At 42.1% G+C, this 25,579-nt stretch overlaps 2 protein-coding genes across 2 annotated transcripts in view; both read left to right on the top strand.

Moving 5' to 3' along the window:
- Window positions 1–25,579, top strand: part of LOC143767339 (uncharacterized) — a 200,490-nt gene that overhangs the window by 28,113 nt on the left and 146,798 nt on the right. The window lies entirely within an intron of this gene.
- On the top strand, window positions 115–21,183 carry LOC143767359 (uncharacterized). The gene is made up of 5 exons (XM_077255620.1): window positions 115–497; window positions 572–695; window positions 775–857; window positions 1,044–1,134; window positions 17,911–21,183. The coding sequence occupies exons 1-5, from the start codon at window positions 249–251 to the stop codon at window positions 19,356–19,358; spliced, it is 1,995 nt and encodes a 664-aa protein (XP_077111735.1). The 5' UTR covers window positions 115–248; the 3' UTR covers window positions 19,359–21,183.

Genomic DNA, 25,579 nt, shown 5'->3' with positions numbered 1-25,579 from the left:
TAATTTTTCATGATGTTACATAGGATCATCTTTTTCCTATTCAGGTCCCTACAATATTAGATCCTCTCAGTGAAGATGATCTACATAAGAGAATTTTCCTGATTGATCCGTCAAGGAAGGATAGGGAAATGTACAAAATGATGGAGTGGATATTACACCTCACCCTAGAAATCCTCTTTCGACTTACTGGAGAGGTGAGAGATTCTGATGATGTCACATTATATCTTTGTTATCTAGGGGAATAACAGATGGACAGAACTGGAGAGGTGAGGACTCTGAAAATGTCCGTAATGAGATTTATTAATGTGTCTCTCCATAACCAGGATTACATAGTAGTGAAGAAGACTGAGCGCTGTCATGCTCCTGTATCTGAGGGATGGGGAAGACCCTTGAGCCCAATCACGGGGCTTCCACCTCACCTCCTGATACATGAGGACATCAATGACCAGAAGATCCTAGAACTCACCTACAAGATGATTGAACTGCTGACTGGAGAGGTGAGAAAGCTGGGACATTATACAGTAATGCTATGAAGGGATTGGGGCAATCATGGTATCATTGTATGTGTCAGGTTCCTATAAGATGTCAGGACGTCTCGGTCTGTTTTTCCATGGAGGAGTGGGAGTATTTAGAAGGACACAAAGATCTGTACAAGACTGTCATGATAACGTTTCCCCATCCCCTCACATCACCAGGTAATAGGACTAAATACACATGGCCTATAATTATCTGTATGTAAAGAATAAATTCAGCCCCTGTATGTGTTTCCTCCAGTTTTATCCAGTAAGAGGACAACACCAGAGAGATGTCCCCGTCCTGTTCTTCCACAAAATCCCAATGTTCCTCAGGACCATCAGGTAAATGGAGAGAAGATGTCATGAGATCTCCTATGATGAGTAGACTGCTGTGAAGATCTTGTGCTCAGTCTTGTTTTATCCACCAGTATTATATGTTTTATACTTGTGTAATGAGAACGGTGGAGATGGCTGGATTAGAGCTTATCATTGATGTGACTTCTCCATCTGTTTGTGACTTTGTTACAGGGTAAAGATCTGAACAATATTAATACTACAGAGACATATTTAATAAGTGTGGTGCGGTGTAAAGAGGAGATTCCTACAGATGAATACTCAGGTGAGTAGAAACCACTAAATGTAGAGAAATAACAGATTCTTCTTCCACATAGAAGCCATTTTCTATCAGTTCAATATTTGAAACCCAGCTGTTTAATTTTGATATTGGGAAGGCATTTTATTTTGGAAAGTTCTACTAAAGTGATTTCATCATTTGAATGAACAGGCACAACCTTAAAAATGGGAAAAAGGATAAAGTATGTTCAAACTTTCTGCCTTTCTACCAGTACAAACAATGTGTAGACTTTAGGAAATTATTATTATTATTATTATTATTTGTCACATGATACACAGTCGGGGGTCAAGCTGAACCCACCACTATTACAGTTTTGTCACAGATGACACCAGAGAGGTCACCCAGATCCCTCCGCTGCCACCAGTTGTCAATGGAACTTACTTCTGCTTTGTCAGGACAATTACACAATTGTGTGACAAGTGACAAGAGAGAACACGGCTGCTTCTACAACTAGGATGGTGGAGGATTTTCCTCTGTTTTGGGATTTGGGAGGAAAGTTGTACTGCCTGGTAGCTCACCAGGTCATAACTGAGGAAACCATGTCACATGCCAATGCTGACGATAATGGTTGGCAGCATGGAGGTAGAAGCATCCCCTGAAGCCAATATTCCTGAGCAGGAGATGTCATGGCAAAACTTTGGAACAGCCGACTCAGGAACTTCTGTAAAAAAAAAAAAATAATAATCATGGAAAAGTAAGGGTGCTAGCTGTTGTTCCCCAGAAACCGGGAACCAGTGTTCGGGATCTGGGTTTGGTGGGTATAATGATTGGTTATGTCAAGGGACCAAGGTGACCGACCAGGCAAAAGAGCGCCTCCTCAAGGCTCGATCCAGGGGGTATAGTTTGACTGTGATGAAACACAATTAACTGTTGTTTGGGAATTATCTGTGTTTTGTCTGTGAGTGGGTTTAAGCTTGTCTAAAGCAAAAAAAAAAAAAGCCTTTGATTGTTCTATGTGACCAAGTGTCTATGTGTCAAGTGTTTGTTCATGAAGCTTGTAGCAGATTCACCTGTGCTGTGCTGTCTGGAGAACTACAAATTCCATTGAGCCTAAGCGGGGCTGTTTAGCAGAGCAAAGGCGGCATTAAAGTGCCTAGTCGGCAGATAAGTTCATGGTAAAACGCAATATCCTAGTTTGACATAAGAACATAGTTTGGTGTTTTCCTTTTCCTTACGAGCTATCCATGGTTTTCTCTGCTTTTATTTGTATTGTTTATCCCCATTTAATGTGCGCTCCATGGACAATGCTACCAGGTGTGCATCTTGTGAGATGTATGCATGCCTTGAACTACTGTTTGAGGGTGAATAAATCTGCCCTCAATGTCATCATGTTACATGTTTGGAAGCCCAGATAATGGATCTAAATGTGCAACTTGCAACACTCAGTACCAGTGCAAACCTGGAGAGGAGTTTAGAGCTCACTGAGCATGCCCTGGCTGGGGCCACTAATGTGAAGGTGGGAAAGATCAGGACCCAGAAGTACATAGCTGGGTGACAGTTACAGGAAGGGGTAGGAGAAAAAGTGTAAGGGAGCTCAGTGATCATCTGGCACATCCTAGTAAGTATGCCTGTTTGGCTGATATTAGGAATACAGGATTAGGATTACAACAGCAGGACGTTGCTCTTAGCAATCAGGAAAACAACTGCTGTAGGAAGCAGGGAAACGTGAGTGCAGCAAAAGCCTGACAGATGTTGGTGGTAGGGGATTCTATAATTAGCCGGACAGACAGGGTCATCTGCCGCCAAGACTGTGAATGCCGAACAGTGTGTTGTCTGCCAGGTGCTCGGGTTCGGCATATTGTGGATCAGATAGGCAGATTGTTAGGTGGGGATGGGAAAAACCCAGCGGTCATGGTACACATCGGTACCATTGACAGAGTTAGTGGTAGATGGAAGTTCCTTAAAAATTATTACAAGGAACTAGGAAAGAGAAAGAAGTTTTCGGAAATACTGCCGGTGCCACGAGTGTCACTAGAAAGAGTGCGATCTTAGGGAGATAAATAAGTGGCTGAGAAATTGGTGCAAGAAGAAAGGGTTTGGGTTCATGGAGAACTAAGCCTATTGCTGTCAGCTACAGGCTCTACGGTTGGGATGGGCTGCACCTCAATGGGGAGGGTGCAGCTGTGCTTGGGGGGGGGGGGGGGAAATGGTCAGACGTTTGGAGGAGCTTTTAAACTAGGATCTGAGGGGAAGGAGGGTAGTTGGGCTAATAAGGGGATAGATAGTGTAGACAGAGAGAGTGAGACAGTAGGGGTCTATTCTCCCCTATTCCTAATGAAAAAAAACAAAAAAAACAGATGGCACCTTCAGGACCATAGTCAACCTGAAAGGGTTGAACAAGTTTCTGGTCTACAGGTCCTTCGAGATGGAGTCCATAAAGTCGCCCTGGTCCTGAAAGATGCTATTACCACTTCCCAATCCATGTGAAAAAGCAACAATTCTTGTATACAGACAAACAAGTCAGGCACTTTCAGTACAGGGCTCAACCCTTTGCCCTATCTATGGCCCCGAGGTTGTTTTAACAAAGATCATTCTGGAAGTCACAGCGCATCTCCGCGAACGGCATACCCTAATACTCCCATACCTGGATGATTTTCTAGTGGTCGGCAGATCTATAGAGCAATGCAATTACCAACTAACAAATATCAGAACCAGCCTGCTCAATCTAAGATGAATGCTAAATCTGGAAAAGTCAGAACTGTAACCGCAGAGGGTTGTCTTTTTTACAGCTTTTCTTACTTGTCTTCTACCGGAAGGAAAGAAGAACAACACTAAGTCATGGCCTTAAAGGGACTCTGTCACCTGAATTTGGAGGGAACAATTTTCAGCCATAGGGGCGGGGTTTTTGGGTGTTTGATTCACCCTTTCCTTACCCGCTGGCTGCATGCTGGCTGCAATATTGGATTGAAGTTCATTCTCTGTCCTCCATAGTACACGCCTGCGTAAGGCAAGATTGCCTTGTGCAGGCATGTACTACGGAGGACAGAGAATGAACTTCAATATTGCAGCCAGCGGGTAAGGAAAGGGTGAATCAAACACCCGAAAACCCCGCCCCTATGGCTGAAAATTGTTCCCTCCAAATTCAGGTGACAGAGTCCCTTTAATCTCAGCGGCAGTCACAAAACAAGATATAACTCTTAAGAAAGGCAATGTAACTACTAGGAACAATGACTTCCTGTATTTCAGCAGTCCAGTGGGCCCAGAGACACTACACATTGGAATTCCTCCAGAAAGGTATGGAAAAGGGTTTGGCTACCCGCACTCTTAAGGTGCAGGTGTCGGCCCTAGGGGCCTTGTATAAATATACTTTGGCAGCAGATAGGTTGATCATTAGAGTCATCAAGACATTTGACAGATCTATAACGATATCTACTCCCAGAATGGCTCCCTGGGATCTAAACTTGGTCCTGGAAGCATTAACTAAACCTTCCATTGAGCCTCTAGAAGGCTTACTAGTCAGGATACTTGTCTTAAAAATGGTGATATTGGTGACCCTATCTTCAGCCTGCAGAATCAGCGACATACAGGTGTTATCGGTTAACTGCCTGTTTACGCTGGGTCTGGTCTTAATATGACTATCTTCCAAAAGGGGCCTCTAAATTCCATTGAAGCCAAGAAGTTGTTCTCCCCTCCTTTTTTAGTAATTCTAAGAATGCAGAGGAGCAGAGACTTCACACCCTAGATGTTAGATGGGTCCTAGTATAGTATTTGGCAATAAGAAAACAATGGAAGAGTGAATCCTTGTTCGTTTCCTTGGTAAAGCATTTTTTTGTGGGATTGTGGTGACCAAAAAAACAGTAATTTTGAGTTTTTCCGTTTCGGTGTTTACCGATTGGGTTAATTGTTTTTAGATTTTGATAGATTTGACTTTTCTGAATTCGGCGATACCAAACGTGTATTTAAAAAAAAAATAAATAATAATAATATCTTTATTTTCACTGTGGGGAAAGGGGGTGCTTTGAACTTTTTTTTTTTTTTTCATATTTTTTTAAAACTTGTTTTTTTTTTACTGATTTTGTTAGCCCTCTCAGGGGGCTTGAAGATGCGATCATACGATCACTTGTGTTACATGCAGTGATGCCTCATCATCGCTGCATATAGCAGAAATCACAGTCTCCTTTGAATCTCTGCAACAGGCAGGGTTTCAGAGGAGCTCTGTAATGACCGTCATGGGGTTCATCAGCAGACCCCCAGCTGTCAAGACAACCCGCGCAATTGTTAGCAGCAGAACCTGGCTGTAATTTCCGGGTATGGGGCGGGCTCGCTCCAAGAACCCGCTTCCGACTTGCGCTGTAAATATACATGTAGCATGTTGTGAAGGGGATATATAATGTAGTGTATATACCGTATATACTCGAGTATAAACTGAGATTTTCAGACCATTTTTTGGGGCTGAAAGTCCCCCTCTCGGCTTATACTCGAGTCATACCCAGGGGTCGGCAGGGGAGGGGAGTCTAATAATACTCACCTGCTCCCGGTGCGGTCCCTGCAGGTCCCTGGTTCTCCCAGCGCCGCAGCTCTGTACTGAGCGGTCACATGGTACCGCTCATTACAGTAATGAATATGGACCCGACTCCACTCCCATAGGGGTGGAGCCGCATATTCATTACTGTAATGAGCGGTACCATGTGACCGCTCAGTACAGGAAGAAGCTGCGGCGCCGGAGAACCAGGGACCGCGCCAGGAGCAGGTGAGTATAATGGGGAAGGGGAGTGCTGCGCGATATTCACCTCTCCTCGTTCTGGGCGCCGCTCCATCTTCAGCGTCTTCTGCAGTGACGCTCAGGTCAGAGGGCGCGGTGACGTGGCTAGTGCGCGCCCTCTGCCTGAACGTCAGTGCAGAAGATACTGAAGACGGAGCGGTGCCCGGAATGAGGAGAGGTGAATATTGAAAGTGCGGGGGGGTGAGTATGTGTTTTGTTTTTTTTTGTTTGTTTTTTCGCAGCAACAGCATATGGGGCAAATATCTCTATGGAGTATTTTATGGGGCCATAATCAATGTTTGTGCAGCACTATAATGGAGCAAATGTGTCTGTATGGAGCATCTTATGGGGCCATAATTAACGTTTGTGCAGCACTATATGGGGCAAGTGTCTGTATGGAGCATCTTATGGGGCCATAATCAATGTTTGTGCAGCATTGTATGGGGCAACTATCTTTATGGAGCATCTCATGGGGCCATAGCGTTTGGGCAGCACTATATGGGGTAAATATATCTATGGAGCATCTTATGGGGCCATAATCAACATTTGTGTAGCATTATATTGGGCAAATGTCTCTATGGAGCATCTTATGGGGCCATTGTTAACCTTTATGCAGGATTATATGGGGCATATTTATGATTGGGGCCTATAACAGAGGCAGCATTGGACCTTCCCTGTAAAAGAAACAAATCCAAGCCCTCATCAGAAGAGAATAGAAGAAACCTGAAAAGAGAGGTTAGTTTCCTTCGTCATTCAAAAGGAAATATACCTTTTCTGAAGACTCTGCGTTGTCTTGGAATAAAGCCCCAAAGTTGGATGTGGCTGTCTCAAAGGCGTCTAAGAAGTTTGCATTACCCTTTGAGGATATGGAGATGCCTAAGGATACCTTGAATAGAAAGGCAGATGGCTTTCTTAAAAGTACTTGGGAATCCTCTGCACGGGAACTAAATCTAGCCATTTCAGGAAAGCGTACTGCTAGCTCTAAAAAGCCAGATGTAGGATAAGGCAGCAAGGGAAAGATTTTAGCCACAATTTCATTGATGTGGTGGGCAACAGCTTTTCTGTCTGATTCATTAGCAGATTCAGCAAGATTGGCAGCTAGATCAGCAGCTCTCTCTAATGCAGCCTGTAGAGCTCTCTAGTTAAAGTGCTGGATGGGGAATGTTCAAGCCAAATCAAAACTATGCTCTATCCTTTGTGAAGGAGAATACCTGTTTGGCCCAGTTTTAGATGACATTCTGGAAAAAGTGAGAGACAACAAATAAGAATTCCCTAATTTATCCATTATAGCTTATAAGAAATCCTTTTGTAGGAGAAAATATAACTGGAGAAAACCCCAGACATGAAGAGAAATGGGAAGGCCAAAGGAAGAATAGATCATTTATATTTGGGGTCCCTCCCTCGAGGTCAAAAAATCCTCTGTGACTACTTTCCCCAATTAAAGGGAAGGCTCTCCTTCTTTTCACTCCCTGGGAAAAAAAGTGTTTTAAGCGGCTGTATTCACAACCTAGTGAGGTTCGGCCTAAAGCTGGAATTTCAGTTTGTTCCTCCAATTAGAAGTCCTAGAATTGGTACAGAAATCTGTCCTCTTAGAGGTTCCTGTACAAGAAAAAGAGGAATGATTTTATTCCCCTCTCTTTGAAGAAAAAAAAAAAAGACTGTACTTTCAGAACGATAATAAACCTGAAGAACCTGAACAAATTCCTGAAATTCAGCCCATTCATGATAGAATCTGTAAGATTGTCCAAAAGGTGCTTTTTCCGGATTATTAAATGGTTGTATTGGATCTGAAGGACGCGCATTATCACATCCCAATACATGCAAAATGCCAGAACTTTCTGAGAGTGGGCTTGGCCATAAAAGGGGAAATTAAACACATTCAGTTCAGGGCCCTTACTTTCAGACTTACAGTAGCCCCTCAAGTTTTTACAAAGATAAGATAATAGCGGAAGTAACTGCTCACCTTCAAGAAAAGAACACGAGTAGTCCTATATCTGGACGATTTCCTAATCATAAGTCAATTCATCACTGCAACTCCCAATTAGAAGAGGTCAGCACTACCTTGAAGGACTTGGGTTTACTCAAATTTAAAAACTTAATATTAAAACCTCCAAGAGTACAAGTCTTTTTAGACCTTATATTGGACTCAAGTCAGGAATGTTGACTCCCAGAAGACAAGAAAGAGAAAATATGCAGCCAAGTGTCAGAGGTGGTAAAAGTCCCCACAATGGCACTAAGGAAATCTAGGTCTTTACTGGGTTCTCTGACCTATAGTATGCTGGCAGTGTTATGGGCCCAGATACACACTAGGGAGTTGCAGCAGGATGTTTTGGTGAGTGAATACCCATTGAAAGGTCATCTGGAAGGGATATTATTGACTCACACTTTTTGGTGGCTAGAAATGGATAATTTATTCAGAGATGTGCCTTGGGTAAACCAAATATGAAGGGTGATTACTAGTGATGAGCGAGTGCACTCGTTGCTCGGGTTTTCCCGAGTACGCTCGGGTGGTCTCCGAGTATTTGTAACTGTTCGGAGATTTCTTTTTGTTGACTCAGCTGCATGATTTATGGCAGCTAGCCAGCCTGAGTGCATGTGGGGGTTGCCTGGTTACTAGGGAATCCCCACATGTATTCAAGCTGTCTATCAGCTGTAAATCATGCAGATGAGGCAAGGAAAACTAAATCACCGAGCACTTACAAATACTCAGAAACCACACGAGCGTGCTTGGGAAAACCCGAGCAACGAGTATATTTGCTCATCACTAGTGATTACCACAGACGCAAACCCAAGGGGACGGGGGGCGTATTTAAAGGATCACTTTATTCAGGGAGAATGGACGAGAGAAATTAGTTTCCCCAAACATCAAGGAATTACTGGTAGTAGAGCAAGCCATGAAGAAATTCCTTTTTCTCCTTACAATGTCACCATGTTTGAGTCCTTTCAGAAAATGGGTTAACAGTGGCTTATGTCAGTCATCAGGGAGGCATTCCGTCCAATGCTGTAATGGAGGTGACAAATCTGATATTTCAGATGGCTGATAATCCTCTTTCTCTAACTGCTCTACATATAAAGGGGATAGAAAATGGCAGCCGATTTGTAGAGCTTCAATAGGCTAAGTCAAGGACAATGCACTATGAACCAATTTAATTTTCAATCAAATTGTAGATTTATGTAGTCTGTTAGATATGGACCTGTTCGGGAACAGACAAAACAGGATAGTGGAAAAGTTCTGTTCTGGGAAACCCAGAGACACTTTTCAAGTGGTAGATGCCTTCCTAGTCAAATGGAATTACAATCTAACTTATGCCTTTCCACCAGTGATGTTAATACCAGCAGTCCTGAGAAAGATCAGATAAGATGAGGCAAGAGTCATCTTGATAGCACCTTTATGGCTCATGAGGACATGCTTCTCATAGTTGACTGTCAATCACTGAGCCATGGGTACTCCAAGAAGTTAAAGATCTGCTCTCCCAGGGCAAAGTGTGATATCCTAAAGCAGCCAGCTTAGATTTGACAGCACGGTACTTGAGAGGTTGCTTTTAAGATATCGAGAGGATTTTCTTGTAACTTTGTCAGTCACTGCAAAAATCTATTGGAGGACCTGGAAGACATTTCTGGCCACTTCAGGGGCGAGGCTGGAAGATGAGGTATCAGTTAGGCTACGTTCATATTTGCGTTGGGCGCCGCAGCGTCGGCGCCGCAACGCACAACGCAAACAAAAACGCAGCAAAACGCATGCACAACGCTGCGTTTTGCGCCGCATGCGTCCTTTTTTTGATTGATTTTGGACGCAGCAAAAATGCAACTTGCTGCGTCCTCTGCGCCGGCGCAAAACGCAAGTGCGACGCATGTCCATGCGCCCCCATGTTAAATATAGGGGCGCATGACGCATGCGGCGACGCTGCGGCGCCCGACGCTGCGGCGCAGACCGCAAATGTGAACGTAGACTAAATGCCATTCTAGAGTTCCTTCAGAAAAGTCTGGACTCTCCATCAGCACCCTTAAAGTTCATGTGTTGGCCCTTGGTGCTCTGTAAAATTATGACCTAGCGGGTAATCAATGGATTTATCATTTTATTAAAGCCTGCTCCAAGTCCATACTAGTCCAAAAGTTCTTGGAATTTGAATCTTGTTCTCACAGCGCTGAACCCATGAACTCAATATCAGTTAAATTCCTCACATTAAAATCAGTCCTTCTGTTAGCCCTAACATCGGCCTGAAGGGTTAGTGATATCTAGCAGGTCCTCCCTTTACAGAGATCCTGGAGGAGAGTCATTTTAAAGCCAGATCCGGCCTTTCCCTCTAAAGTAGCTTCCAAGTTCCATAAGAGTCAGAATGTGGTTCTTTCCTCATTGTGTGCTAATCCCAAAAATGATAAAGAGGAGAAACTTCATACGCTAGACGTTAGTAGATGCCTGATAAAATATTTATTGGTTACAAGTATCTTGGAGACAGTCATTATCTGCTTAGAAAGGAGAATAAAGCATCTAAAAGTACCCTAGCTAGATGGATAAGGGTATGTTTCCACGGTCCGGATTGGCAGCGCTTGGTACGCGGCTCCGTCCAAAGCGCTGCCAGCTTTTGTACGCACGGTGATTCCGCATGTGTGTACGCAGGGACGCTGGAGGCCTCCCTGCACACATAGTGGAGATGGGATTTCATAAAATCCCATCCACTGTGCTGTAACATCTGGCCTCTGCGGATTGGAAGCTGCGGCTGTACAAAGGGTCCAATCCGCAGCATTTCCTGACAGTGGAAACATACCCTTAAAGAAGCCATCAAATTGGCTTATTCCATAAGTGATCGTGTTATTCCAGGGAATATAAGGGCTTACTCTGAGAGCCGTTGCAGTCTCTTGGGCGGAGAGGGCGGATGTTTCCATTGAGCAGATGTGTAAGGCTGTGATGTGGTCCTCTCCCACTACTTTTTATAAACACTATAGACTGAATTTGACCTCCTCTTCTGATCTCACCTTTTGGAGAAGGATTCTGCAGTCTGTGGTCACTCCCTGAATTCTATTTTTCTCTGTAATTCTCTCTGCGGTGCTGTGATTGGTAATAGAAAAAGATGTAATTAATTACCAGTAATGCTATTTTTCAGAACCCATGACCGCATCCTTATATTCCCTCCTGTCACTTGTATGAGCGAACACTAGTTCTTTCCTGGTGTGGGACACTGAGTTCTTAATGAAATATGCGGTGCTGGTGTTGAATATTTTTTGGAAATAATCATTTGAAGGTTCTCTCATGCTCTGTATTCCAACTATGGGAGAGGATCTGCAATTTTATCCTGTAGGTTTCCTGTGCTTGGTGAATCTCCCTCTCTCTGTGGTGCTGTCATGGGTTCTGAAAAATCCTGATATGGGTAAGTAATTACATCTTTCTTGCTTATGTATGAGGTCCTCTTAACCCCTTAAGCCCCGAGGGTGGTTTGCACGTTAATGACCGGGCCAATTTTTACAATTCTGACCACTGTCTCTTTATGAGGTTATAGCTCTGGAACGCTTCAACGGATCCCGGCGATTCTGACATTGTTTTCTCGTGACATATTGTATTTCATGATAGTGGTAAAATTTATTCGATATAACTTGCGTTTATTTGTGAAAAAAGCGGAAATTTGGCGAAAATTTCGCAATTTTCCAACTTTGAATTTTTATGCCCTTAAATCACAGAGATATGTCACGCAAAATACTTAATAAGTAACATTTCCCACATGTCTACTTTACATCAGCACAATTTTGGAACCAAAATTTTTTTTTTGTTAGGGAGTTATAAGGGTTAAAAGTTGACCAGCAATTTCTCATTTTTACAACACCATTTTTTTTTTAGGGACCACATCTCATTTGAAGTCATTTTGAGGGGTCTATATGATAGAAAATACCCAAGTGTGACACCATTCTAAAAACTGCACCCCTCAAGGTGCTCAAAACCACATTCAAGAAGTTTATTAACCCTTCAGGTGTTTCACAGGAATTTTTGGAATGTTTAAATAAAAATGAACATTTAACTTTTTTTCACACAAAATTTATTTCGGCTCATATTTGTTTTATTTTACCAAGGGTAACAGGAGAAAATTGATCCCAAAAGTTGTTGTACAATTTGTCCTGAGTACGCTGATACCCCATATGTGGGGGTAAACCACTGTTTGGGCGCATGGCAGAGCTCGGAAGGAAAGGAGCGCCATTTTACTTTTCAATGCAAAATTGACTGGAATTGAGATGGGACGCCATGTTGCGTTTGGAGAGCACTTTGACCCAACAAGTGCTTCACAGAAGTTTATAATGCAGAGCCGTAAAAATAAAAAATCATATTTTTTCACAAAAATGATCTTTTCGCCCCCAATTTTTTATTTTCCCAAGGGTAAGAGAAGAAATTGGACCCCAAAAGTTGTTTTGCAATTTGTCCTGAGTACGCTGATACCCGATATGTGGGGGCAAACGACTGTTTGGGCGCATGGCAGAGCTCAGAAGGGAAGGAGCGCCGTTTGACTTTTCAATGCAAAATTGACTGGAATTGAGATGGAACACCATGTCGCGTTTGGAGAGCCCCTGATGTGCCTAAACATTAAAGCCCCCCCACAAGTGACACCATTTTGGAAAGTAGACCCCCTAAGGAACTTATCTAGATGTGTTTTGAGAGCTCTGAACCTCCAAGTGTTTCACTACAGTTTATAACGCAGAGCCGTGAAAATAAAAATTCTTTTTTTTTTCACAAACATGATTTATTAGCCCCCAGTTTTGTATTTTCCCAAGGTTAACAGGAGAAATTGGACCCCAAAAGTTGTTGTCCAATTTGTCCTGAGTACGCTGATACCCTGTATGTGGGGGGGAACCACTGTTTGGGCGCATGGCAGAGCTCGGAAGGGAAGGAGCGCCATTTGGAATGCAGACTTAGATGGATTGGTCTGCAGGCGTCACGTTGCATTTGCAGAGCCCCTGATGTACCCAAACAGTAGAAACCCCCCAAGAAGTGACCCCATATTGGAAACTAGACCTCCCAAGGAACTTATCTAGATGTGTTGTGAGAACTTTGAAGCCCCAAGTGTTTCACTACAGTTTACAACACAGAGCCGTGAAAATAAAAAATCCTTTTTTTCCCACAAAAATGATTTTTAGCCCCCCAAATTTTTATTTTCCCAAGGATAACAAGAGAACTTGGACCCCAAAAGTTGTTGTCCAATTTGTCCCCAGTACGCTGATACCCCATATGTTGGGGTAAACCCCTGTTTGGGCGCACGGGAGAGCTCGGAAAGGAAGGAGCACTGTTTTACTTTTTCAAAGCAGAATTGGCTGGAATTGAGATCGGACGCCATGTCGCGTTTGGAGAGCCCCTGATGTGCCTGAACAGTGGAAACTCCCCAATTCTACCTGAAACCCTAATCCAAACACACCCCTAACCCTAATCCCAAAGGTAACCCTAACCACACCCCTAACCCTGACACACCCCTAACCCTAATCCCAACCGTAAATGTAATCCTAACCCTAACTTTAGCCCCAACCCTAACCCTAACTTTAGCTCCAACCCTAGCCCCAACCCTAACCCTAGCCCTAACCCTAATCCTAATGGGAAAATGGAAATAAATACATTTTTTTAATTTTATTATTTTTCCATAACTAAGGGGGTGATGAAGGGGGGGGTTTGATTTACTTTTATAGCTTTTTTTATATCAGATTTTTATGATTGGCAGCTGTCACACACTAAAAGACACTTTTTATAGCAAAAAAGTTTTTGAGTCTCCACATTTTGAGACCTATAATTTTTCCATATTTTGGTCCACAGAGTCATGTGAGGTCTTGTTTTTTACGGGACGAGTTGACGTTTTTATTGGTAACATTTTCGGGCACATGACATTTTTTGATCGCTTTTTATTCTGATTTTTGTGAGGCAGAATGACCAAAAACCAGCTATTCATGAATTTCTTTTTGGGGAGGCGTTTATACCGTTCCACGTTTGGTAAAATTGATAAAGCAGTTTTATTCGACAGGTCAGTACGATTATAGCGATATCTCATTTATATCATTTTTTTATGTTTTGGCGCTTTTATACGATAAAAGCTATTTTATAGAAAAAAATTATTATTTTGGCATCGCTTTATTCTGAGGACTATAACTTTTTTATTTTTTTGCTTATGATGCTGAATGGCAGCCTGTTTTTTGCGGGACAAGATGACGTTTTCAGCGGTACCATGGTTATTGATATCCATCTTTTTGATCGCGTGTTATTCCACTTTTTGTTGAGCGGTATGATAATAAAGCGTTGTTTTTTGGCTCGTTTTTTTTTTTTTTTTCTTACGGTGATCACTGAAGGGGTTAACTAGTGGGACAGTTTTAAAGGTTGGGTCGTTACGGACGCGGCGATACTAAATATGTGTACTTTTATTGTTTGTTTTTTTTATTTAGATAAAGAAATGTATTTATGGGAATAATATTTTTTTTCTTTATTTAGGAATTTTATTTTTTTTAATTTTTTTTACACATGTGGAATTTTTTTTTTTTACTTTGTCCCAAGGGGGGACATCACAGATCGTTGATCTGACAGTTTGCACAGCACTCTGTCAGATCAGCGATCTGACTTACAGCGCTGCAGGCTTACCAGCGCCTGCACTGGACCCGGAAGTAATCCCTGCAGGACCTGGATGCAGCCCCGCGGCCATTTTGGATCCGGGGCCTGCAGGGATAGGAGGTAAGAGTCGCTCGGGGGTCTCAGGGAAGCACGCAGGGAGCCCCCTCCCTATACCTCCGGAACAATGCGATCATGTTTGATCGCAGTGTGCCCGGGGGTTAATGTGCTGGGGGGCGGTCCGTGACCGCTCCTGGCACATAGTGCCGGATGTCAGCTGCGATAGTCAGCTGACACTCGGCCGCGCTCCCCCCGTGAGCGCGGCTGATCGCATATGACGTACTATCCCGTCACTGGGAATTAAGTCCCAGGTCACCTCGACGGGTTAGTACGTCATATGGGATTAAGGGGTTAAATATATATAATTTATTCTTCCTGATAGAGCATACTTCCTAGTAAAGAACCTTGAGAACAAGATTTATCTCCTGGACAATCTGAATTCGTGTGATAAACCAGACACTGCCAGAAGTGTCTGCACCCAGAAGTGTAAATAGCATATGTGCAGGTTTTGCAACTGCATCTGAGCCCTAGAGCTTAAGGGGCACAAAAATTCACGTTTATCTTATATGAAGACACTAATACTATTAAAGATTTACACTAATTGGGGGCCCCATTGGGGCCCATGAGCTTCAAGTTACGCCTGTCATGATCCAGTCCGGGTTTTGAATCCGGTCTGCTCTTTTTCTGGGCTGATCATGTCTAGGGATAATTTTGCTCTGCCTCATTCTGGGTTCAGGTTTGCTATTTAGCTCCACTGTATCCTGCAGGCGGTGTCAGTTATTTTTTCTGCCTTTGGCGTGATTATCTGACTGTGGTAGTACTCTGATTGGTCATGCTGCACTTTCTGACCTTGCCTGTGTCTATTCCTTCTTCCCTGCCCGTCCTGTTTTAGTGTTTCCTGATTGCTTTTGGATTTCCCAGTGTTTGACTCGGTTTTGACTCTGACTTGACTTTGCCTCTGGTCCTTGGTACTTCTGTCTTTTGTCTGGTATTGACGCTTTGACTCTCCACTGACTCTGTGCTTGTTTTTTCCCTTTGTACTGTGTGATGGTCTAGGTTTTGACTCAGCTTGTTAGACTATTCTGCTGCCACCTGGTGGTAGCTTTCTTTGCTGCAGCACTGCAAGTCTGCCCTTGCAGACTTGTTACTATCCTTCCACTCTATTGCCATTTAGTTGAAGTTGTAGTTACCTGCATAACTGCAGCGTGACAACGCTACTGTCCACACACTGATGTCTGTCACCTATTGAGATGTGGTAATTGACTCACCAATAGTATAACCAAATGTCCGGTAATGCCATACCCCAAGACTCCAACGATATCTAGTGAATACCCCATGCCAACTGTTATTCCTCACAAATGAGGCTGACGTGCTCTCCTATGTTTAACTCCTTTCTGCCAGCTGACGGGATAGTACGTCGGCTGGCAGTATCCCCCGCTTTGAAGTGGGCTCCAGCGGTGAGCCCACCTCAAAGCCGCGACATGTCAGCTGTTTATAAAAGCGGACATGTGGCTGCAATTGGCGCGAGCAGAATCGCGATCCACCCGCGCCTAATAACTAGTTAAAATGCCGTTGTCAAACTCTGAAAGCGGCATTTAACAAGCGCGACCGGAAGTGCTCGCACTGCTGACCCGCATCACATGATCGGGGGTCATCGGTGCATTGCCATAACAACCTGAGGTTTCCTTGAGACCTCTATGGTTGTTGATGGCCGATTGCTATGAGCGCCACCCTGTGGTCGGCGTTCAAAGCAACCCTGCATTTCTGCTACATAGAGGTGATCTGTGCTTCACCTCTATGTAGCAGAGCCGATCGTGTAGTGCATGCTTCTAGCCTCCTATGGAGGCTATTGAAGCATGCAAAAAAAAAGTGTTTAAAAATATAAAAAAATATATAAAAATTCAAATCGCCCCCTTTCGCCCCAATCAAAATAAAACAATTAAAAAAAATCAAACCTACACATATTTGGTATCGCCGCGTTAAGAATCGCCCGATCTATCAATAAAAAGAAAAAGGATTAACCTGATCGCTAAACAGCGAAGCGAGAAAAAAAAATCAAAATTACATTTTTTTGGTCGCCGTGACATTGCATTAATATGCAATAATGGGCGATCAAAAAAACGTATCTGCACAAAAGTGGTATCATTAAAAACGTCAGCTCGTCATGCAAAAAATAAGCCCTCACCCAACCCCAGATCACGAAAAATGGAGACGCTACGGGTATCGGAAAATTGCGCAAATTTATTTATTTATTTATTATTTTTTTAGCAAATTTTTGATTTTTTTTTTCACCTCTTAGGTAAAAAAGAACCTAGACATGTTTGGTGTCTATGAACTCATAATGACCTGGAGAATCAAAATGGCAGGTCAGTTTTAGCATTTAGTGAACCTAGCAAAAAAGCCAAATGAAAAACAAGTGTGGGATTGCACTTTTTTCGCAGTTTCACTGCACTTGGAATTTTTTCCCGTTTTCTGTTACACGACATGATAAAACCAATGGTATTTTTCAAAAGTACAACTCATCCCACAAAAAATAAGTCCTCAAATGGCCATATTGACGAAATAATAAAAAAGTTATGGCTCTGGAAAGAAGGGGAGAGAAAAAACGAAAAAAGCTCTGGGGGTTAAGCTATAAGTTTGGGAATATGTATAGAGAAGTGATGCAATACATAATATAAATAACAAACTGGACTTGGATCAATTAATTTAGAGTCGAAACAGGATAATGTAGATGGTCTGCAATGTGTTTGAATGACCCATCAGAGTCCGCTCACTAGGAGTACATCAAACTTGAGTACTGCAGGATCCTGCCAAAGATGTATTCCAATTCAGTAATGTGAATAAAAGTGGTGATAAAGAGTAGCCTTGCCTGCTGTTCTGTGGTAGTTGAAATGGTTCTGAGGTCCACCCAAATATTAAAGTGTATGGAAAGGAAATTGAGTCGAATGCTTTGGAGACATTGTCCTGGACCCCATATGATAGTGAGTCGCTTGAGGGTTTTTATGATATCTATGTATATTAAAGGTCAATGAGCAACCAGGCTTAAAGCCCGTTTGGTAAGGGTATATTACTAAATGACTGAAGTCATGCTAATATTTTGGCTTAAATTGTAATATCCAAACTGGCCAATGAGAATCACACAGTCAAGGGTCCTCACCAGGCTGGCAGCGCACATGCTTTACCACTGCTCCATTTATTCACTTTTCACTCTGCTCTTTCTGGCAGTTCCCTAGAGAATAATTTGAGCGGTGATACAGCATCCTACCTGCTGGTTCATTTTGTAGCCGGGATAAAAGTTCCTCATCAGGGATAAGAATTTCTTGTTATTCTGATTGACCCGCATCCAAACGGTTAGACTTCCACTGATCAGTAAGCTTTGGATAGGTGATAAATTGTTTTAACCAGACGCCCCTTTTAATAAAGGTTATATTTTTGGCAGATGACTATTCCAAGACATTACAAGGACATCCAATATCTTCAGATTTCAAAGCAGAAGATGGCTTCATAACACAACATACATATGAAAAGCAAAGCAAAGATCTATCGTCTGAACATTTTAAACAGATCCTATCAAAGACTATTAAGCGAACTAAAAATCACAAAATGAGTGATCAATTGCAAACAACCCACTCTATAAAGAAACCATATTTATGTTCAGAATGCGGTAAATGTTTTAACCAGAAATCAGAACTTGTTAAACATCATATAATTCATACAGGAGAGAAACTATTTTCATGTTCAGAATGTGGGAAATGTTTTAACCAGAAATCAGGACTTGTTACACATCAGGAAACACACACAGGGGAGAAGCCATATTCATGCTCAGAATGTGAGAAATGTTTTCATCACAAATCCTCTCTTATAATACATCAGAAAAGTCACATAGAGAAACAGGAATTTTCATGTTCAGAATGTGGGTTATGTTTTAGATTCAAATACAAACTCATTATACATCAGAGAATTCACACAGGTGAAAAGCCTTTTTCATGTTCAGAATGTGGGAAATGTTTTAGGATTAAATCCTCTTTTGTTATGCATCAGAAAAGTCATGCAGCAAAAAAGCCATTTACCTGTTTAGAATGTGGACATTCTTTTCACCAGAAATCAAAACTTGTTATACATCAGAGGAGTCACACAGGGGAGAAGCCATATTCATGTTCAGAATGTGAGAAACAATTCAGCAGTAAGTCAGCTCTTGTTCACCATCAGAAAATTCACACAGGGGAGAAGCCATTTTCATGTTCACAATGTGGAAATAGTTTTAAATATAAATCGGATGTTGTTAGACATGAGAGAAGTCACACAGGGGAGAAACCTTTTTCTTGTTCAGAATGTGGAAAATTATTTGCAAATAAGTCAACTCTGGTTATACATCAGAGAAGTCACACAGGTGAGAAGCCATATTCATGTTCAGAATGTGGAAAATGCTTTGCAAAAAAGTCAAATCTGGTTATACATCAGAGAAGTCACACAGGAGAGAAACCATTTTCATGTTCAGAATGTGGGAAATGTTTCAGTTTTAAGGCAAATCTTGATGCACATCAGAGAATTCATACAGGGGAGAAGCCATATTCATGCTCCGAATGTGAGAAATGTTTCAGCAATAAGTCTGCTCTTGTTCACCATCAGAAAATTCACACAAGGGAGAAGCCATTTTTGTGTTCACATTGTGGAGATCGTTTTAAACTGAAAACACATTTTATTAGACATCAGAGAAGTCATACAGGGGAGAAACGGTTTTCATGTTTAGAATGTGGGAAACATTTCAGTTTTCAGGCAAATCTTGTTGCACATCAGAGAATTCACACAGGGGTCGAGTTAGTTTTAATTACAGAACAAGGGAAAGATTATAGCATTAATTCGGATATTGCACAAAAGAGAATTTAAATAAATAAGCCATTTTTTTGCTCAGTATGTGGAAAAGATTATAGCAGTAAATCATACCTTGCTGTACATCTTACACAGGGACAAGCCATTCTCATGTTCAGAATGTGGAAAATGCTTTTAAAAGAAGTCCACTTTGGTTACACATGAGAGAACTCACACAGGGGAGAAGCAATTTTCATGTCGAGGGTGGGAGAAATGTTATACTCAGAAACCAAGTCTAGTCAAGCGTTAAAAAAAAAAAACAAAAAACATGCACACAACTGAAAAAAGTATACAACAGAAACAGTCAAAATAAAGTCATACATGAGAAAGATAAAATAGTTTGGAGCAGACCTGAGCAAATTGCAGCCAACTGGCCACATCTGTCTCTTTTGGCTGTGTTTGTCCGGCTTGCTGACGGGGATATTCAAAGGACCGAAAAGTTTGATCGAACTGATGCATGATTCTGTTTTTTCATCAGTCATAATTTCTTTGTGGCCTTACCCCGACAGCATCTTCTAATCAGTGGATTTTCCTAAGGAAACAGTGCTGTGTAGATCTCGCTAACAGTGCTGCTTCTTTTACCACTTACTTAATCCCCTAATTGCATGATGAAAATTTAGACTACAGTTTGTATGTTGGGAGATCAACTAATTAGTAGCTTCTGTATCTCCGCGGAACGCCTCTTGTAAGTTCATACACTTAAGCAAAGTATTCCTGTTGAAGACTGGTTCCAACAGTGTGAATTACCTCTCACTTTCACTACATGCGGCCTTCAAATGTAATCTATGTGCCCCTTACATCTATCCTTCACTGCTGAAATGTGTTCCCTAAACCTTATGCCCCACCATGTACTCTGGTGCCTCCTCAACTTTGTGTGTAAAAGGGTTAACCCCTACCTCCGCCTTTGCACCGAGCTAGTGTTATTTTGCTCTGTTGTATGTCTTGTGCAGTAGAGGTAAGGGTTAGGCCCCTCACACATGCTACCTTCTATGATTGTGGCTTCTCACATCCACTCCATTGACTCCAGAAAAGATTTCCCACTCTTTGTCGGCCACGTTTCCCCCCCCACACACACACACACACGCTACATGTGGATCCATGCATGTAAAATATGGGTGACCAAAACTTTTTCCCAATTTTTCCATTACTTAAGTATAAAGCTTATTGTACCATGCATTATTAAGCTACTGTACGTTCTCACGTCTGTATTTTCGGTCCAAGTCCTGTCATGTTAAAAAAATAAATAAATAAAACTGACTTCATACAGACAGCACTAAGACTAATATGCTATTAGGCTGTTCAGATGACAGATTTTTCATATTGACTGGATGGCGCGCCTGAAAAAAATTGCAATGTGTGCTATCCCGTGCTTTATTTCAGACGAGACTTGCTCAGTCAAGTCTATGGGTGTTCATCCGATTTTTTTTTTTTTTTTTTACAGATTAATTAAAACTACCGTAATAGTAAACTGTATTTGGTTTGTAAATCTAATTCACTGTTGATTTATCAGATGGTGGCCGCACAGATGGCTATGTAGATGAAAATCTGTCTTTTTTTATATGCTCTTGTGATCTTAGATTTACTAGTATCAGCTAATCAAAACCATATAGTTTATAGCTTTTTTTTAAAGTGATAAAATTAATAGTGTACAGAATTAGGTTTAATCAATTCATTCCCAGTTTCTCATGTGATCCTTTGGGAAAATGAATTGTCTGTAATTACCAATATTTATCTTACCCAAAAAAGAGAACATACCTATATAAAGCATACATTGGATATTAAATATTAATTTAAATAATTGTCTTAGAACTGAAAAAATAATAAATGTTTCCTTAAAAACTTATATGCTTTTGCTTGGTCTGTCTTCATCAATTTGAGTTGTCTCACTTTCTGATGTTGACTTCAAGATAAAAAGGTGAGCAACAATGATGATTTTGTGATTGCACATGGATGCCAGGACAATTTCGTTACAATAGGACACGCCAGACGTCCGATCCTGGACTTTCAGACACTTTTTGAAAATGAGCTATTCATAAAGGATAGTTGAATTAACCAGATCACACTACAAATACACTACACTTGCAAATAATTGCTTTTTTGTTGCATGCTAGTCCTTGCTCCCCATCAAAAATCCATACCCATTAAGTAGATGACATTGTATAACCTCCGAAATAAGGTTTGTTACTTCAGTCTAAAGATGCAAATACCTAGACAGGACCATATTAGATGATCAAAATGTGTCCATTCTTTATGACATAGTAAAATAGGAATTCTACCACTTCTAAATAACCTTACACTGGCTTTGCCAAGCAGGATGTGAAATGGATGGATGAACTCAGAGCTTTATTCTGTTCGAACCAAAAGTGACATTTTAACCCCTTAGTGCCAGAGCCAAATTGGTACTTAATGACCGGGCCAATTTTTACAATTCTGACCACTGTCACTTTATGAGGTTATAACCCTGGAACGCTTTAACGGATCCCGCTGATTCTGAGAATGTTTTTTCGTGACATATTGTACTTCATGTTAGTGGTAACATTTCTTCGATATTACTTGCGATTATTTATGAAAAAAATGGAAATATGGCGAAAATTTTTAAAATTTTGCAATTTTCAAACTTTGTATTTTTATGCCCTTAAATCAGAGAGATGTGTCACAAAAAATAGTTAATAAATAACATTTCCCACATGTCTACTTTACATCAGCACAATTTTGGAAAAAAAAAAATTTTTTGTTAGGGAGTTATAAGGGTTAAAAGTTGACCAGCAATTTCTCATTTTTGCAACACCATTTTTTTTAAGGGACCACATCAGATTTGAAGTCATTTTGAGGGGTCTATATGATAGAAAATAACCAAGAGTGACACCATTCTAAAAACTGCAACCCTCAAGGTGCTCAAAACCACATTCGAGAAGTTTATTAACCCTTTACATGCTTCACAGGAATTGAAACAATGTGGAAGGAAAAAAATGAATATTTAACTTTTTTTTGCAAACCTTTTAATTCAGAACCATTTTTTTTTTTTATTTTCACAAGTGTAAAAACAGAAATTTAACCATAAATTTGGTTCTGAAATTTCTCCTGAATACGCCGATACCCCATATGTGGGGGTAAACCACTGTTTGGGCGCACCGCAGAGCTTGGAAGAGAAGGAGCGCCGTTTGACTTTTTCAATGCAGAATTGGCTGGAATTGAGATCGGATGCCATGTCACGTTTAGAGAGCCCCTCATGTGCCTAAACAGTGGAAATGCTCCAAAAGTGACACCATTTTGGAAACTAGACCCCTTAAGGAACGTATCTAGATGTGTGGTGAGCACTTTGAGCCCCCAAGTGCTTCACAGAAGTTTATAACGTAGAGCCGTGAAAATAAAAAATCGCATTTGTTTACACAAAAATGATCTTTTCGCCCACAAATTCTTATTTTCACAAGGGTAACAGGAGAAATTAGACCACAAAAGCTGTTGTGCAATTTCTCCTGAGTACGTTGATACCCCATATGTGGGGGTAAACCACTGTTTGGGCGCACCGCAGAGCTTGGAAGAGAAGGAGTGCCGTTTTACTTTTTCAATGTAGAATTGGCTGGAATTGAGATCGGACACCATGTCGCTTTTGGAGAGCCCCTGATGTGCCTAAACAGTGGAAACCCCCCACAAGTGACACCATTTTGGAAACTAGACCCCTTAAGGAACTAGATGTGATGTAATCTAGATGTGTGGTGTGCACTTTAAACCCCCAAGTGCTTCACAGAAATTTATAAAGTAGAGCCGTGAAAATAAAAAATCCTTTTCTTTTCTCAAAAATGATTTTTTAGCCTGCAATTTTTTATTTTCTCAAGGGTAACACGAGACTTTGGACCCCAAAATCTGTTGACCAGTTTGTCCTGAGTATGCTGATACCCCGTATGTGGGGAGGGGGGCACTGTTTGGGCACCCATCGGGGCCCGGAAGGGAAGGAGCACCGCTTGGAATGCAGACTTTGATGGAATGGTCTGCGGGCATCATGTTGCATTTGCAGAGCTCCTGATATACCTAAACAGTAAAAAAAAAACCACAAGTGACCCAATTTTGGAAACTAGACCCCCCAAAGAGCTTATTTAGATGTGTGGTGAGCACTATGAACCCCCAACTGCTTCACAGAAGTTTATAATGTAAAGCCATGAAAATAAAAAAAAATCATATTTTTTTTCCACAAAAATCTTTTCACCCCCAAATTTTTACTTTCACAAGGGTAACAGGAGAAATTGGACCCCAAAATTTATTGTGCAATTTATGCTGAGTACACTGATACCCCATGTGTGGGGGGGACCACTGTTTGGGCACACGGCAGAGCTCGGAAGGGAAGGAGCGTCGTTTTGGAATGCAGACTTTGATAGAATGGTCTGCGGGTGTTATGTTGCGTTTGCAGAGCCCCTGATGTACCTAAACAGTAGAAACCCCCCACAAGTGACCCCATTTTGGAAACTAGACCCCCCAAGGAACTTATCTAGATGTGTGGTGAGAACTTTGAATGCCCAAGTGATTCACAGAAGTTTATAATGCAGAGTCGTGAAAATAAAAAATAATTTTTTTTCCACAAAATATATTTTTTTTAGCCCCCAAGTTTTTATTTTCACAAGGTTAACAGGAGAAATTGGACCCCAAAAGTTGTTGTCCAATTTATCTCGAGTACGCTGATGCCCCATATGTGGGGGAAACCACTGTTTGGGCGCACGGCAGAGCTCAGAATGGAGAGAGCACCATTTGACTCTTTGAGCGCAAAATTGGCTGTGGCGTTTAGAGACCCCCTGATGTACCTAAACAGTGGAAACCCCCCAATTCTAACTCCAACCCTAACCCCAACACACCCCTAACCCTAATCCCAACCCGATCCATAATCCTAATCACAACCCTAACGATAATCACAACCCTAACCCCAAAACAACCCTAATCCCAACCCTAACCATAACCCTAATCAAAACCCTAAATCCAACACACCCCTTATCCTAATCTCAACCCTAACCTCAAACCTAACCCTAATCCCAATATACCCCTAACCCCAACCCTAACCTTAACCCTAATCCCAAACCTAACCCTAATCCCAAACGTAACCCTAATCCCAACTCTAACCCTAACTTTAGCCCTAACTTTAGCCCTACGTTAGCCCCAACCCTAACCCTAGCCCTAACTTTAGCCCCATCCCTAACTGTAGCCCTAACCCTAAATTTAGCCCTAGCCCTAACTTTGGCCCCAACCCTAACCCTAGCCCTAAACCTAGCCCTCAGGCTACTTTAACACTTGTGTCGTGTGGCATCCGTCGCAATCCGTCGTTTTGGACAAAAAATGGATCCTGCAAATGTGCCCGCAGGATGCGTTTTTTGCCCATAGACTTGTATTGCTGACGGATCGCGACGGATGGCCACACGTCGCATCCGTCGTGCACTGGATCTGTTGTGTTTTGGCAGACCGTCGTCACAAAAAACGTTCAATGTAACTTTTTGTACATCGCGTCTGCCATTTCCGGCAGCGCATGCGTGGCCTTAACTCCGCCCCCTCCTCCCCAGGCCATAGACTGGGCAGCGGATGCGTTGAAAAACTGCATCCGCTACCCACATTGTGCAAAATTTTCACAACGTGCGTCGGTATGTCGGGCCAACGCATTGCGATGGCCCCGTGCCGACGCAAGTGTGAAAGAAGCCTTGCCCTAACCCTAAACCTAAATTTAGCCCCAATCCTAACCCTAAATTTAGCCCCAACCCTAACACCAATTTTAGCCCCAACCCTAACCTTAAATTTAGCCCCAACTCCTCTAGCTTCCGGCCAGCAGATCATGGCGGGTGCACTGCGCATGCGCCCACCATTTTCTTACTGGATGAAGGAGGAGACGCAGGAGGACCCAGGGACACCGGTAAGTATAACAGGGTCCCCGAATCCCCATATTTCTCTGTCCTCTGATGTGCGATCACATCAGAGGACAGAATGACACACACCGTTTTTTTTTTTTTGCTGTCACCGGTAAACAGTTAATTACCGTCGATTGCAAAACAGGGGTCGTTCTTTACCCCCCGGCAGCCGAGACCCCAAAGATCTCCCGGGTGCCGGCCGGCGGGCGCACTGCGCATGCGCCTACCATTTTTTGGCCGAAACAAGATGGCCATCGGGAGCCACGAGGAGCACAGGTGATTATCGGGGGCGATCGGGGACCCCATTTCTCTGTCCTCTGATGTGCGATCACATCGGAGGACAGAGAAATTAAATGGGAA

The sequence above is a fragment of the Ranitomeya variabilis genome, chromosome 4 (genome assembly GCF_051348905.1).
Source record: "Ranitomeya variabilis isolate aRanVar5 chromosome 4, aRanVar5.hap1, whole genome shotgun sequence".
Lineage (NCBI taxonomy): Eukaryota > Metazoa > Chordata > Amphibia > Anura > Dendrobatidae > Ranitomeya > Ranitomeya variabilis.
Note: the sequence above shows the minus strand (reverse complement) of the source record. Positions and strands in the feature narration are given on the sequence as shown.